The following is a 15,678-nucleotide window of genomic DNA, read 5'->3' on the forward strand; positions in this document are numbered from 1 at the left end:
TACGCCACTCAGGTCTATTTAAAAATAAAGTTATATTTCTGTTTGAACTACAATCTTTGTTCCTAGTGACACCTCTGCATTGACATCCTAGACAGAATCGTTGCATCCGTTTTCTAAATACTCGTCCACCAAGTATATAACTTCTAGCTTCAACCCATGAAGAGTTTATAGAAAATAGGACGCATTTGAAAGAAACGCATCAAAATTTTTAACATTATCGAAAATACTTGACCTAATTAAACATGTATTTGTGGATTGTTTTTGAATGACACTTTAGTCTTCCGATTTCTTTCCGGTTTTCTTGACTATATAAACCTGTTAGTTCTCTCCCTTGTCGAGCTCTGCCTAAAACTAAATGTCTAAAAATGAGGACTTTGAATCTGTGTTTAAATTATTTTCTTGTGTTTCTACTGACATGCGTCTCAGGTAAAAATCATAAAATTAAAAAAAAATACGAAATTTAATTACAATATATTGACATTATAAGCTCAGATTGTATGACCACTGTGCCAAGTGAATAAGAATATAAGATATTTTTTTTATTGTAATATCAGTAGAGGATACAGTATAAAATTGTATATAATATATTTTGTAGTGGTTCGTACTACGTATACTAAACATAACGAAACCAATGACTATTCTAGTTTACATTAACTTTGGTTAAAGAATCATTGTTTGTTATTTCAAAGGACAAGTTCTCTTGAGCAATAAATAGTACATGAATAAATAAATAGTACGTAAAGTAACAACTATTCATAAAGCCTTACACCATAATCGTGAAACACAAAAACCTAATAAGTTATTTACCAAAACACAAAGAAATGAAATCTCCACACCTACCGTTGAAACAAATCTATACAAATGCTTCTTCCCTAGTGCTACTAGGGCAAGGAATCGGTTGCTTTTATTAACAGGAAAACCAACGACCTGGCAGAGTTTAAGTCATTGATTAAAATGCATACTTATATTAACATTAGGACACGCGTAGGAAGAGGTCATTTTCTCTACTGAAGTAATGTCTTTTTTTATATAACCGAAAAGATTTTGTATACTATATAATAACTTTAACCTATGTGCAAAATTTCGCATTTCTTTTTTTTTTTCTTTTTGTTTTTGGATGCATAATCTATATTTATAATTCTCTTCATGGCTCAACAGTTTGGAAACCAGGTAAGAATGGAAAGATCACTCTTTTAATTCTGCAAGTTGGACTAGAAATACCCCACGTAATTTTACAGGCAAAAAAAAAAAAGGGGGGGGGGGAGATCAAGTAGTATTCACCCGTAACTAAATAGCAGTGCCGGACGTAACCATTGTGGCACCCTATGCGAAATGGATTTTGCGGGGACAAGTTTAGGTAGGGGGATGCGGATAATAAGTGAAAATTAAGAGTTTGAATAAGGAAATAAATTCGTATTTCCATTTTATTCATTCTTTACTACAGAATTACTTTACGAGTCTTACGTGTAGCGAAATCTTACATTACATCATAAAAATTATATTTTCTATATGGATAACGCTCAATAGCAAGAATTACCAAATGTTTCCGTCTATCTTCGAGAATTGTTGACCTCAATACATTTTTCATTAGTTTGAAGCGCGAGAAGCTTCTTTCACCAGATTCTACAATCACGGGTATTGCATGATGCCGTTATTTTATCACGCATAGGATTTGTCTTTTCCATATTGAATGACACCCCAAATGACATTCTTTTATGTCAACATATTTCAGGAGATTTTTATGACTTTTCAAAAGGTTTTAATAATTTCCTGAGATTTCCTGGACTTTTTCGTATATTTAGCAATTTCAGGAGATTTCTACGAGCTCCTGGTAAATCTGGAGGCCGCGGGAAATATGTTATAAACTGGTTTAATTTAATAATTTACACCTAGAATTAGCGTGGTTCCTATGAAAGTGCGGTGTTTGCTGTGGCTCTGCATCAGGCGGTGGCCTATGCTACACCGTGGGTCGACTAGTATTTTATAATTTATTATGTTTTTTTGGTTTAAGACTATTTGAATATTTCAATATTCTCTAGGATCAAGCCTACCTCTTGCTGAGAGTGCGGAGCCAAAAAATGAATTAGTGTCTCCAATGATGTTGGTGTGTTCTTTTCATGTTAGTCTTTCTTTTATAGTATCAATATTATTGTATAAGACAAATAATTTTGAAATCATTCACAATTCCCACTTTATGACATAGAATAGCGAGTGGAAGTTGGATAGAGCGGCGAGTTCGTTTCCCATTGAGAAAATAACAATGTTTGTAAAATAACTTGTAAATAAACTAAATATAACACGCTACATATAGGTACTGTTTTGTATGTTTTTTTTTTTTTTTTTTTGTATAATAGTACTTACATACACATTTAGTATACTAAATTTAAACTTAAAATCAATGATTAATGATTTATATGTCATATATTATATTAACCACCACTTCAGTGAAGTACAATTATTTCCCGTGTTTGAGATACCGAAAAAAATAATTAATTAAATAACTAATTATTAATTGTTAATTAATCAATGGGTTACTTTTTAAATTGATTATTGTTTTGTCAGGTAAAAGAAATAATGGTGCAAAATTTTAGCTTATTCCGAGATTGAGGTTTGGGAGAATTAACGTGTACAAACTTTTTACCAGACAGACAGAGTGAGTTTATACAAGCTTTGAAATACAAATAACAAACTGCCAACTGTTGTGTAATTAAAAATGTCATAAGAGTTTGTTGTTCTAAACAAGTAATGATAGATATTGATCATTTCCTATGTATAAAATACTTTACACTATTTACTAGTATAAAGCTTGTATTCGAGTCAAAAGCTTAAATAGGAATGTAGTTTTTCCCGTGGCTACATGATTTTACTTTCGCCTCGACTGTCCTCGGCAGCGGCTTTTCTTATGGTCTCAAAAGTAAGTGATCTCCAGCTGTCACTGGTTATGTTTTTGTTCCAGAGAAATAACTCACTAGCAATAGTGTCTATTGGAACATATTTCTTCTTCTTCTTCTAGCCAGCTTTATTGCTGCTGAGCTGTGAGCTCTTTTGCAGACTGTTTTCTTCAGTTGTTCTGCACTGCAGTACAGGGTGTTGGTTATGCTGGGCTGTAGTGGAAGTAGGGTCTGCCTAAGGTAGATTAGGGAGGGGCATTCAAAGAGGATATGGTTTACGGTTTTAAAGGGGTGGGCGCAGTGTCTGCAAAGGGGGAGTTGTGTGGAGTTTATTTTGCTCAGGTGGTAATTTAATAGTGGTGTGTGTCCTGTTCCTTCAGCTGTCTCGTTCTGTTTTTGTTCCAGAGAAATAACCCACTAGCAATAGTGTCTATTGGAACTTATTTAAAGAAAGTTAATGGGAAAGGCTGCCAGCCTGAGCTTAGGGCACCACGTGAAACCAACAAGAGTGACGCCGCTGAATCTCTCTACAAGGCGTTCTGTAAACACTATTTAACACAGCATATCAAACACAAGAACTTGACAACAAAAAGTTACAAATAACAATGTGACAGTTTAATCACTAAATACATCAACAGGCAATACAAAAGAATTTTCTACATTAACTACAAATGCTTTGTTAAGATGCATGACTAAATGCATGACGCGTATGACGTAATCATCTTCTTTTTTGAAGTAACGTCTGTATTTTATAAGATAAGATAAGATAAGAACTGCCGTACTAAGCTATTCTAGTCTCTGTCCACTCCTGGACTGCTACAGCTACATGCTCGAGGACACACAGTGTACCGCACCGTCCTTACTGCCAACACCATCCTGGACTTAAAATGCCTTACACACTCTGTCTCTGGTATAAGAAGGCTTTACATCAAATAACATGGGTAATATATATGAAAAAGTTTAAACCAGTACAGTCACTTGTCCATCGACATAACACGTTAAACTGTATTATTGGCCTGAGTGAGATCTGATTGTACACAATTAACCCTATCGCGTCGCCAATAGGGATACAATATTATATATAGATATTATATAATATTATATATAGAGATAGATATAGAAATTATAGATATTTATTTACATATGTTATTATTATAGGTTTTATATAGCGCTACTTACATGCTTATAGCATGCTCAGAGCGCATTTGGTCCAATCTCATTTCTGGAACGGTGGGGGGGAGAGGGAGAGGTTTTTCGTGCTGCTTTTAGGCGCTCATTAAACACTACTCTGCCCTGAGTCGGGTGTCGAACCTCGAGCCCCCTTCTAGGTAGCCAAGCAAAGCCAAGTTCAAGCGCACTTGGCCTCTCGACCACGCTTTTCCTAGAGTCCGAAGATTAATGAGGAATGCAGTATTTCCCGTGGATACGCAGCCCAAGCTGTGACCTACATATTTTGCCACATCCATGGCAAACATAACCATTGTCCGCCGGTGGTCGATTAAGATTAATATAATTATAGATAATTCTAATATATTTTATATTATAATTTATATTTAAAAGATTACAGACGTCATGGATTCAAAGCAAGAGCGTGAAGTTGAAATAATGCACACAACACATGGTAAAGTATCAGCACATGTGCATGCACAATTTGCTTTAATTCGGTAGCTGTATCCAATAAGGTTCAACTTAAAACCTCTTGATTTTGTCTCCTCCCTTTGAACTTTTTCCTTTCATCCATCTTTTGATATTTTCTCTCCGTAATTATTTGTCCACATTTCGACAGATTTCTTCAGTTTGTTCATTACTATTTCACTCCCCTGTTATGATTAAGCTTCAATAACTTTGTCTTTTGTTATCAGAAAATGTTTTATTTGGTCTAGAATTCAAGGGGAATGCATGTTCTTTTCATACTACACAAAATAAAGTTTACAAAATTAAACATTAATTTAATTTAATGAGGTCTAACCAAATACGGTATCGTCAATTAGTAGAGAAAGAGTTGCCACAAGAAAACTGGCACTCGCTAGGCTGCGAACACTTGTTATAATTTGTAGGACTGATGGTTTAATTTTATAATTTACACGTAGAATTATTATTAATACTATAGCTTTTATATAGCGCTACTATCATGCTAATAGCATGCTCAGAGCGCTTTGGTCCAATCTCATTTGTGGACCTGTGGGGGGGGGGGGTATCTAGGAATTGGTTTTACTTGCTGCCTTTAGGCGCTCAGTAAACACTACTCTGCCCTGAGTCGGGTGTCGAACCTCGAGCCCCCTTCTCGGCAGCCAAGCCAAGCCAAGTTCAAGCGCACTTGGCCTCTCGAATTAGCGCGGGGCTTATGAAAGTGCGGAGACCACTGCGGCCGCATTTTTTTTGTAGCAGTGGCCTAAGACTGGCCACTATGTGTAGAAGTAGAAACAGTAAGCTTTGACTGTTACTAGAAAATAGTTGACTACGAAAAGGTGCAAGAAATAAAAGAAAAAGAAATGAATAGAAATCCAGGAGCTCATCAAGAAGGAATGCATTTTTCTTTTTTAAATTAATTATCGTTTTTCCAAGCTTATTATCATGTTACTAATCAAACCAATTCTGAAGCTGCATATTTTGCTACAGTTCGTGCATGTGTATGCATTTATTTTAAAGCTAGCTGTTAGGGCAGCTTTCTTTTTCTTTCTCTTGACTAATGTCGCTTAATTTCTTTTGTTCTCGGCGAGAATCGTCGCAGCACGCAAGGAACATTTATTTGTCACGTAGCATAGAGCAGCTGTTACATAAAGTTTATTTTTAGATTTCTGCAGCGTCTGTTCTTGAATAGTTTTTCGAAACAACAAATTAATCTAGACCATAAAAGGAGCAGTGGAGAAATTTGACGAAAGGAGATTGTTTGTATGCAAATGCAGAGAGACATAGATGGTACAAAGTATTTATAGGATGGATATATTCAGTTTGGGGAGCTCTAATAGGTACCTGACATTAGTTTGGAAAAAGTACAGGCGGTTAGTCGTTGTGCTAGCCATTTTGCACCCTCGTTAACCTTATGTAACAGGAACAGATGGCCTTTACATCCTCTGCCCTATAAACCACAAGGTCTGAAAGGGGAAAATTTTTTTTTACTATACTCATTTTAGAGCTTAAACGACGACAGTAAATTTGTTTAAATTAAATTGCATTGTGCATATTATTTAAGTGATTCCTAGTTCCAGAAATAAAACTTTGTATTTAGTGTTGAAGGATCTTGGTTGTTTTAAATTAATAGTTAACATTACAGATTTCAAACGCTTCATTTTTTTTAATCAATATGCAATTTTACATTGATCTTTACAGCACACACGAATGCCATAACAAATTGAACATTTATTTTGTTTAAATATAAATATAATTATTTATAATGTAATTTTTAATACGAATGATTCACAATAATAAGATTTCGTTTAATACCTATTTTTTAAATTAATGTAAAGGTTTTTAATGTTTTAACTTTATTTTATTCAGTTGAAATGTAAAACTTTTTTTTTTACACGGATTTTTTTATTAGTTTTAACTTGAATTTTTTTTTCATTGCTTCAGTTCATAATAGGTTGCTTCTTTCTTGCAAGTGTCTACCAAAACCGACGTCCTGTCGCGATGTCGTCAGTTCAGAAGACCGCGTTGTGGTGACATTAGCTTCCGGGTTAGAAGTCATGTGTGACACCAAGACAGACGGCGGTGGATGGATCATCTTTCAGAGAAGAATCAACGGAAAAGTAGATTTCTATAGAGGCTGGAAGGAGTATCGTGACGGCTTTGGAGATTACAACATTGGTGAATTTTATCTGGGAAATGAAAATATTTTTAGCTTAACTTTTACTGGACAATATGATTTAAGAATTGATTTAGAATTTAACAACACCAAATATTTTGCGCAGTACGAAAACTTTAAAATATTGAGTGAGACAGAGAAATATAAACTACAGATAGGAAAATTTTCAGGAAATGCTGGAGATAGTTTAACAGTTCATAACAACATGTTCTTTAGTACTTTTGATAGAGATAACGATGTATACAGAGAGACAAACTGTGCAGAAAGTTGTTTAGGTGCCTGGTGGTATACAAATTGTATTCGTTCTAATCTAAATGGTCAATGGGGAAGTACATTATATGGCAAGGGAATGAACTGGGGTCAATTAACTGGATACAATAACAGTGTTTCTTTTAGCGAGATGAAAATAAGAGAAAGAAAATAAAACGAACATTTTGATCAACAGTCTAGCCCCAGAGAGTACAGGAGACGCCCCTCCCTCACCAATTAAAAAAAAATTAAATTAAGAGACACTAAAATGAATTTTGTAAAAAAAACATATTAAAAATAAAGCAGATCTTAGTTTTGAAAATTGTTATTATGTATATTCTTAAATATTTTAATATCTTACATTTAATTGTTTTAAATGCGCAGATGGCTGCCTGGTCGTGCGGTTTGCGCGCTTGACTGTCGTTCAGATTTATCGATGGTCCAAGGTTCAAACCCTGCCCGCTCCCATCCCCCGTCGTCATGCGGGAGGTTTGGACTAGGAAGTAATTATCTTCAACTTTGAAGGAACATCCGAAACAAGTAAAACATTTTACAAACAAACATTTTACAAATGCTCTGGTTGCTTTCTCGATTACTGTTTTGATAATTCTGACATAATCCTGTATGTTGTTGACCATCTTTCAGTTTGCGGGTTAAAGGTCATGTGTGACACGAAGACAGACGGCGATGGATTGATCATCTTTTAGTGACGAATCAATGGAAATGTTCTATACAGGCTGGAAGTAGTTTCGTGACGGCATGGGAGATTACAGCATTGGTGATTTTTATCTAAGAAATGAAAATATTTTTCTATTATCTTCTACTGGAGGCGGGGTAGCTGAGCGGTAAAGCGCTTGGCTTTCGAGGTCCAGGGTTCTAATTATTGTGGAAGACAAGGATTTAATTTAGAGATCTCTAAGTCCACCAAACTTTGATGGGTACCTGATGTTAGATTGGAAAAAGTAAATGCGGTTGGTCGTTGTGCTGGCCACATGATACAATGCTCGTTAACCGTTGGCCAAATAAATAGATGACCTTAACATCATCCGCCCTATAGATCGCTCGGTCTAAAAGGGAAACTTTACTATGAGATATATTTAATAGTGTTACGTATTTCTGAATCTTCTGGCTAAATGTACTAGTAGGCACACAAATAAAAACACTGCAAAGAACTTGACGACTCAACTTTCAGCTTATTATAACTTTATTGAATAATAACTATAACAATTCGTCACTGCAATATGTAGCGTATATGTCTTACATCGACTGTATAGACTGTAACGGTTCAAGTCCACTCTCTTCTACTGTCTCGCACAGTAGACAACAGTAACGACGACTGTACTGACTCTTTTCACATGGACTCTCTGGTTTATAAAGAGTCCCTAATCGCTTGTCTATTGTTGCAAAAACACTGCTAGTATCCTCTGGAACAACATGGGAGGAAACATCACATCCTGTTGTTATATACATGTCGATTCCAGAGGACACCTGCTGCAGTGTCATCTCGCTGAGGTCACACGTAGTGACCTCTAACTTTCACTGTTCATTTGTCACAATGCCCCCTTTCGTAAATCTGTTCGTCCTCTGGAACAACGAGTGAGGCACGTCACATCCTGTCTTTGTTTACACGCATAGATTCCAGATAACACTCGGTGCTGTGTCATCTCGCCGGGGTCACACATAGTGACCTCTACCTGTCACTGTTCATTCGTAACAATAGATTTAAAAATGTAACTTGAGTAGCAACGCAAGGCCATATGAGTAGATAGAATAAGAAAGAAATATAACAGGCTTAGAGATGATAGATGAAGGTACTATTGGGCCACTTGGTGTCTTGTGAGTCTTATGTGTGTCTTATGTGTATTTTGAGACTTGGGTGAGTCTTAAGTGTGTCTTGTGTATGTGTCTTTTAAGTCTTATATGTGCCTTGCAAATTCCCTTTTAACTTTGATTTAAGTGTTATCTGTGTCTTATGCAGCTAAGTCAAATGGAGGTGATACTCAAAAACGAAATCAAATAACATAATGGCGATAAGCCAACATTAGAAGTTAGTCGACGCTGATATTGAATGTCGAACAAGAAGTTTTACAATACGCATGCAACATCAACACCTAGAAACTATAATTATCAACAAACAGAACACTTAACACTAGTTTCCCTGGGTGGCTCAAGCAATTCATTCCACACAAGGGACTTAATAGCCTTGATCGGAGCATAATACCCCTAAGCTTGGCGCCATAATTGTTACGCCGTGTAACGATATAATGTATACTTGTAATATGAAAAGGCATTTTTTTTTTTAAAGTATTTTTTAGATTTTGATATTGCATTAAGTTATTATTTAAGAGAACAAAGTGGTAAAGAATTAAAAAAAAAGGCTTGTTATTTGAATATAAAAGAGAAGAGTCGAAAGATACGCTCCTTGTCAGATAACTATAAATAACGAGCAGAGCAGACATGGTTTTATTAACCACAAGTAATATTCCGTAATACATATATTGGCAACTTTAGCCATCTATAATTAGCGTAGAATATTTAACATAAAAAAAATTATAATCTAAGTAACTTTCTCAAATAAATAGTTAACAATACTTTTATCTTTAACTCTTTCTCTCCGTAATTATTTACCACATTCTGGTGGAATGAACGCTGGTATCGACAGTTAGGAGAGAAAGAGTTAATACAAGACACGTCTGTCTTCTACCATATCTCTAGGGTCTACCACCTAACCATGTGGTCGAATTACGTTGGGCATCACTGGTTTAGATTGTGAATATTTATAAGGTAAAACTTACCTTTATATTAACTAAGGCTTAGACTGCAAAGTTTTTATGGCAGATGTCTTTTAATTTATTAATAATTAGATATTATCCTCCTGTGTGTTCCCCAAATGTCACTGATGTTGTGGATTTGGCGATGTACCTGTCAGACAGTAAGACAGATGAACACGACTATGTCAAGATTAGTCAATGCAGCTCGAAAAATATAGGTGTCACAGACCATGGCAAATCAAAGGAGAATAAGCTACTCTTAAACTTGTGACGTCCTTAAGAAAAATAAGCATTATGGAGTCATGCAATCATGGGTTCCAGAAACTAGTCGTTTGAATGGAATGAAACCGGAAGTTTGCGTTCTAGTTTTTAAGAAATGTAACGCTCAGACTTGCTCTCTGAATTTATATTCATTCATTTGTTCTGTGGCTATGTGTCTTGTGTGTATCTTGTGAGTATCTTGTCAGTCTTGTGTGAGTCATATATGTGTCTTTTATTTGTCTTGTGTGTATCTTGTGAGTTGTGAGTGTCTTGTGTGTCTCGTGTGTGTCTTGTGTGTGTCTTGTGTGTATTTTGTGAGTATCTTGTGAGTCTTGTGTTGTGTGTGTATTCTGTGTGTCTTGTGTGTGTCTCGTGTGTTTGTCTCGTGTGTATCTTTGGAGTCTTGTGTGTGTGCTTTGTGTGTGTCTTGTGTGTTCCGTGTTTGCGAAGATAAATGACAGTAATTAGCGGTTCTTTCACTTAGTTAAAGTTTTTTTTTTTTCCTCTTTTGATAGCTAAGCTAGTTAATGTTTGCAAGGTAAAACTTTGCGATATATTATCAATGGCATATGTCTTTCAATTAATTAAAGGCTTTTTGTTTGGGGTTTTGTCATAACTTTATGCGCTTTTCTTTTTTCCAACTAAGAACAGGTCACACACCACTATTAATTTACCACCTGAACAAAATAAACTCCACACAACTCCCACTCTGCCCCAACCCTTTGAAACCGTAAACCATATCCTCTTTGAACGCCCCTCCCTAATCCACCTTAGGCAGACCCTACTTCCACTACAGCCCAACATAACCAACACCCTGTACGGCAGTGCTAAACAACTGAAGAAAACAGCACACTTTTTTTCTTTGCACAGTCTGCAAAAGAGCTGACAGCTCAGCAGCAATAAATCTGGCTAGAAGAAGAAGAAGAATTAGAGCTCAAGTCTTAAGCCTCCACAAGGGAACTCATTCCACTTATATACCACATCTGTCAAGTACGATATCTGTACCTTATTCAAGTCTAATAAAGTAGTTATTTAACAATATTCAATGAATTAAGTGGTGTTTTTTTTTGTCATTGATTCCTGTTTTTTTTCAGGCACAAAAAAAAATAAAAATTGTGCAATATTTTAATTTAATCATACATTGAGTCTGGGAGAAATAACTTGTTTAAATTTTTGCCACAATACCAGAGACATTGAGTGAATTGATATAAGCTTTATAATAACGTAATTTCACATAATAAATAATAACAATGACAGTAGATTTTTCAAAGCGTTAATAGCCTACTATGGCTTGACACGATCACCCGGTACGATTGAAGAGAATTAAGATCTGTATGACGGAAATGTTTGTAATTAAGTTTTCATTTAATGATATGTTTGCTGGTCCACAAATGAGATTGAAAAAAAAGCGCTCTAAGCATGCTATAAGCATGAAAGTAGCGCTATATAAAAGCTATAATAATAATAATAATAATACATGTTATTATTCCACAGCATAATTCGCAATAACATTTTCACTTAAGTAATCACTCCAGTAAATAGTAATTATTTAACAGCAGCATACAACAGCTTTAAGCACTTACTTTAATCTCCCAGACACTTTGGCTATTTCCCCTGAATTAAAAATGTACTAATGTTCATACTAGAAAAAGGGCCTAGAGCTCTTAGATTCATAGAAGAAAAAAAATCTGAAAAAAAAGTCAAAATAAATATTTTTAGAACCACTGAGCTACAAAGCAACCTGTGTACATTACTCTCCTTAGTCCTGTCACGTGTGAAAGTTTCATTAAGGTTAAAGAAAAAATAGAGGCACACCTAGTGATGTCATGCAGGGGCGTAGCCAGTAACATTGAACTAGAGCAACACTCATTCAAAACAGAAAATTGAAAACAATGGCTGAGTAAATCAAAAGTCATATATCATTTGTATTTCGACTTTCGTTTCCAGGTCAACGCCTCTTCTTGTTAATATATCATAAGAGAGGCCTGTCCGTTCTTGTATGTTGTCCAGCCAGCTTTGTTTGGACGACCCTTTTGTAGTGCTCCCTCCACTGGACCTTGAAGAATGACTTTTGAAGGTACGTCATGTCCTACAATGTGTCTTACAATTGGACCAAACCGGCTCAGTTTATTCTCCATGCAGTGCATTTGTGTCTTCCTACCAGAAATTGTGTTGACTTTTAATAACAAGTTTTCATTTCTTGGTATCTGACACCCTGCATATTTCTGTATAATTTACTCTCAAAGGCTTGAATTCTTCGTTCAGCCTCAGCGTTGAATGTCTGACTTTCACAACCAATTAGAAGTACAGAGACCACAAGTGAAGAATGAATAAAGAATATAAAATAATAAAAATTATCAATTTAGAGAAAAATAGAGAAAGTCAATCATCGGTGGGAAAAATTTAATAAGTAATTACTGTGAGCAGTAGCGGCCCTTGGCAAGTGATGCAACAGTCCAGGCCCCGCGATCGTAGATTTCCTTGTCACCTTCTGCCTAGCAATCCAGAATAGTTTTCATTGTCTAGGTCTTGTTACTCGATATTTTGGAAGCTTTCCTGGCATATATATATATATATATATATATATATATATATATATATATATATATATATATATATATATATGAGAATAAAAAAAAAACACAGTGAAACAGTTATATTGAAGCTTTTCTCTTGATGGCTTAGGCAGGGGTGGGCCAAATACGGTCCGCGGGCCACAAACTGCCCGCCTTAGTGTTTTATGCGGCCGCGTACATCTACAGAAATCAGGTGTACTCACGGATTATAAAATGCAAAATATATTAGAAATAAATAGTTATATATATATATATATATATATATATATATATATATATATATATATATATATATATATATATATATATATATTATTGAAACTTCTGACTCTTTTTATTACTCCTGATGAAGAGGCTAATGAAACATTGTCCCTACAAGTCATTGAAAAAGTTTAAAATAAACGAATATTTTAATTTCAAAACATTCAGTCAAAGATACAAACTCATTTATCAATACTATGAAGAACTGTGTTGAAAGTGTTAAGTTGACATGGAACAAAACGGCAAGTGTAACAACTGACGGAGTCCATGCTTTGACTGAGAAAAACAAATTAAAGAACAATATGCCAATCATAAACTCTAAACTGCATTGAATATCAAACATAGTATTGACCCAATTATCTCAGTGATCAAACTTATCAGAGTTAGAGGTCTTAGCCACAGGCAGTTTAGGGAAATACTTAAAGATTTGGAAACAAAAATAGATCAGATGTTTGGTACCACAGTAGTATCCACTGGTTTAACTCGAGCAGGGTGTTGAGGAGAATAGGGAATCTCAAGAAAGAAATTGTTGTGTTCATTGAAGGACATTGACTGTGACTTTGTTACTAATATTTCTAATCAGACTTCTCGATTTACATTTAAAATGTTCCAAGGTTTGTTTTCACTTGAAATGTATGTGCATGATAAATCTTTTCAAACAGAGCTTTAACATCTCAAAGCAAGCAAGGGAAAACAGGTTTTGTCTTTTTTGTTCCTGGAAGGTGAAACTATTTCTAGTGAAATGGCTAAAATGTACAAAATTTATTTTGAGTTCGTTAATTTTGAAATTTAAAAGCAAATTTTAAGACGTCAAGTGTTTGGAACCAGTTTTAAATCTCCTCAACTTAGCATTTAATGCAGAAGCTCCAGAAGACATACCTCGAAGAAAATTATGATCTTTGAGAAAAGTTAGGGTCAGCCATTTCTTCCGCAAGGGCTTGTTTGAATGCCAGAAGCTGTATTTCCACAGTTTATAAAAAAAACTTTGCTGCTAAACTTTCACACTATTTGGGTGCACATACATAGACTGTGAACCAGCATTTTTTCTTGTTTGAAAGTAAACAAGTATAAGAACAGGTCGATGCAGTCAGCATCACAAAGATAACAACTAGTAAGCTAGTTCAGCAGTTCCAAAACATTTTGCAGAGTGTAAACAGTTAATTACTTTACATTAAGTACAACTAACTGTTAATTAGTGGTGAAATGTTTTGATGTACAAAGACAATGATAAAATAAAAATATTCGTAAAATGAGTTTCAAATATCGTTAACTCTTGTTACATTTCCTCTAGTGCTAGTGTCAAAAAAATGAAATGTAAATGCATAATACAGTATAAATGTGAATTAAAAGTCATTATACACAGTTAGCTACTGAATTTTTTTTTATTTTGTAAGTACATGCGGCCCTCCATTCCCCAATTTTTTTTGATGCGGCCCTTAAAAGAAAAAGGTTGCCCACCCCTGGCTTAGGGTTATGGTGGAGCGCTGTAAGTCACCCTAGTGTGGAATCCCCGAAGGCAAAAGCTTTTTCTTGCATGTTTCACTGCAGAAACGCATTCCCCTGACATCTACAGTTCATTATTCTTCGTATGTTTGTAGCTTTGTTTTGTTACAGATCTATAATTCAAAGTTCTAAACAAAAAATTTCCGATGTTTGGGGAGAAATTAAGTGTACTAATTAGATTCTACTCTAATTTTTTTTTTGCCTTTTTAGGATTCATGCATAAATTGTGAGCTATATTCCCACATTTATTTAGCTAGAAAAATATCAGATTGAGTAAAGGCTGTAAAAAGGAGACTAGAAAATATTTGGTTCTGAACTCATCACTATCGTTACTCTTTTATATTACTTATATTATGCGACGAGGCTCCAAAACTCAGGCCTCTTACAACAATAACAAACTCTCCAAGGGCCGCCACTCTGTTCCAACCAATGGACCAATGAAATATTAATAAATATACATAGAATTCCTTAAAACTTGCACCCAAGATTCTGTCAAGTGTCATTTACAATACTCCATACAAACAGTTTCACCACAGTCTCTGTACAACAGGAACAAAAGCAATGAAGTCTTTAGTCTTCTAGACATCTGCTGCCAGTGCTCTATGATTCAAATCAGATTTTTGACTCACGCATAGCATTTCATGAACTTTCTTGTATCTCCTCTGTTGTAACTGGTGAAGGTGTTTCACCTGCTATTTTATCGAGCGCTAACACCTGCCTCAACCTCACAAAACGTAAGTAAAAATGTTTGTAAAATGTTTTACATGTTTCGGATGTTCCTTCAGAGTTGAAGATAATTACTTCCTAGTCCAAACCTCCCGCAGGACGACGGGGGATGGGAGCGGGCAGGGTTTGAACCCGGGACCATCGATACATCTGAACGACAGTCCAGCGTGCAAACCGCACGACCAGGCAACCATACATTCATCCAAATGACTGAAGTCTTCTTGTTGAAAGAAACTTTTATATCGAAAATCAACTAGCGAGAGGAAGAAAAAAAAAACATATTCTAGTCCTTATTTAAATAAAATGATAACTATTAACATGTGCAAATGTACGCAAATCGTTACGACTAACGTGCAACACAGTATTTGACTCAGTTTATAGTGCAACATTTTCAAGCCTATAATAAAGTTTAAATGGTCGGACATGACCTTCGGACAAAGCTATTCAAGTGTATTAGGACACTAGCACTGTACTACAGTGTAAGTATGACTTGTTAAGCTGCTACCTAGAAGTTCATTGATTTAAAGGTAAACAAATTGGCTTAAATTTGGGTACGCAGAATTTAGAGAGGTGCACGTACATGGACGGCCTTCAATTCCTGATACGCCTAGGATAGTCTTATAATTAAAACTCTA

General features: G+C 35.2%; 1 protein-coding gene across 2 annotated transcripts; it reads left to right on the plus strand.

The window, feature by feature from the left end:
* Nucleotides 1-296: 296 nt before the first annotated feature.
* Nucleotides 297-7,256, plus strand: LOC106072524 (ficolin-1-like). 2 transcript variants are annotated; one of them, XM_056008913.1, is made up of 4 exons: nt 297-426; nt 2,040-2,119; nt 4,452-4,512; nt 6,465-7,256. In XM_056008913.1, exons 1-4 carry the CDS (start codon nt 366-368, stop codon nt 7,118-7,120), a joined length of 858 nt encoding a protein of 285 aa, XP_055864888.1. In that variant the 5' UTR covers nt 297-365; the 3' UTR covers nt 7,121-7,256. The 2 variants fall into 2 exon arrangements, with proteins under 2 accessions (XP_055864888.1, XP_055864889.1); XM_056008914.1 differs by having other exon boundaries at nt 2,040-2,104.
* The last annotated feature ends 8,422 nt before the right edge of the window (nt 7,257-15,678 follow it).

Source organism: Biomphalaria glabrata, chromosome 13 (genome assembly GCF_947242115.1).
Source record: "Biomphalaria glabrata chromosome 13, xgBioGlab47.1, whole genome shotgun sequence".
Taxonomy (NCBI): domain Eukaryota; kingdom Metazoa; phylum Mollusca; class Gastropoda; family Planorbidae; genus Biomphalaria; species Biomphalaria glabrata.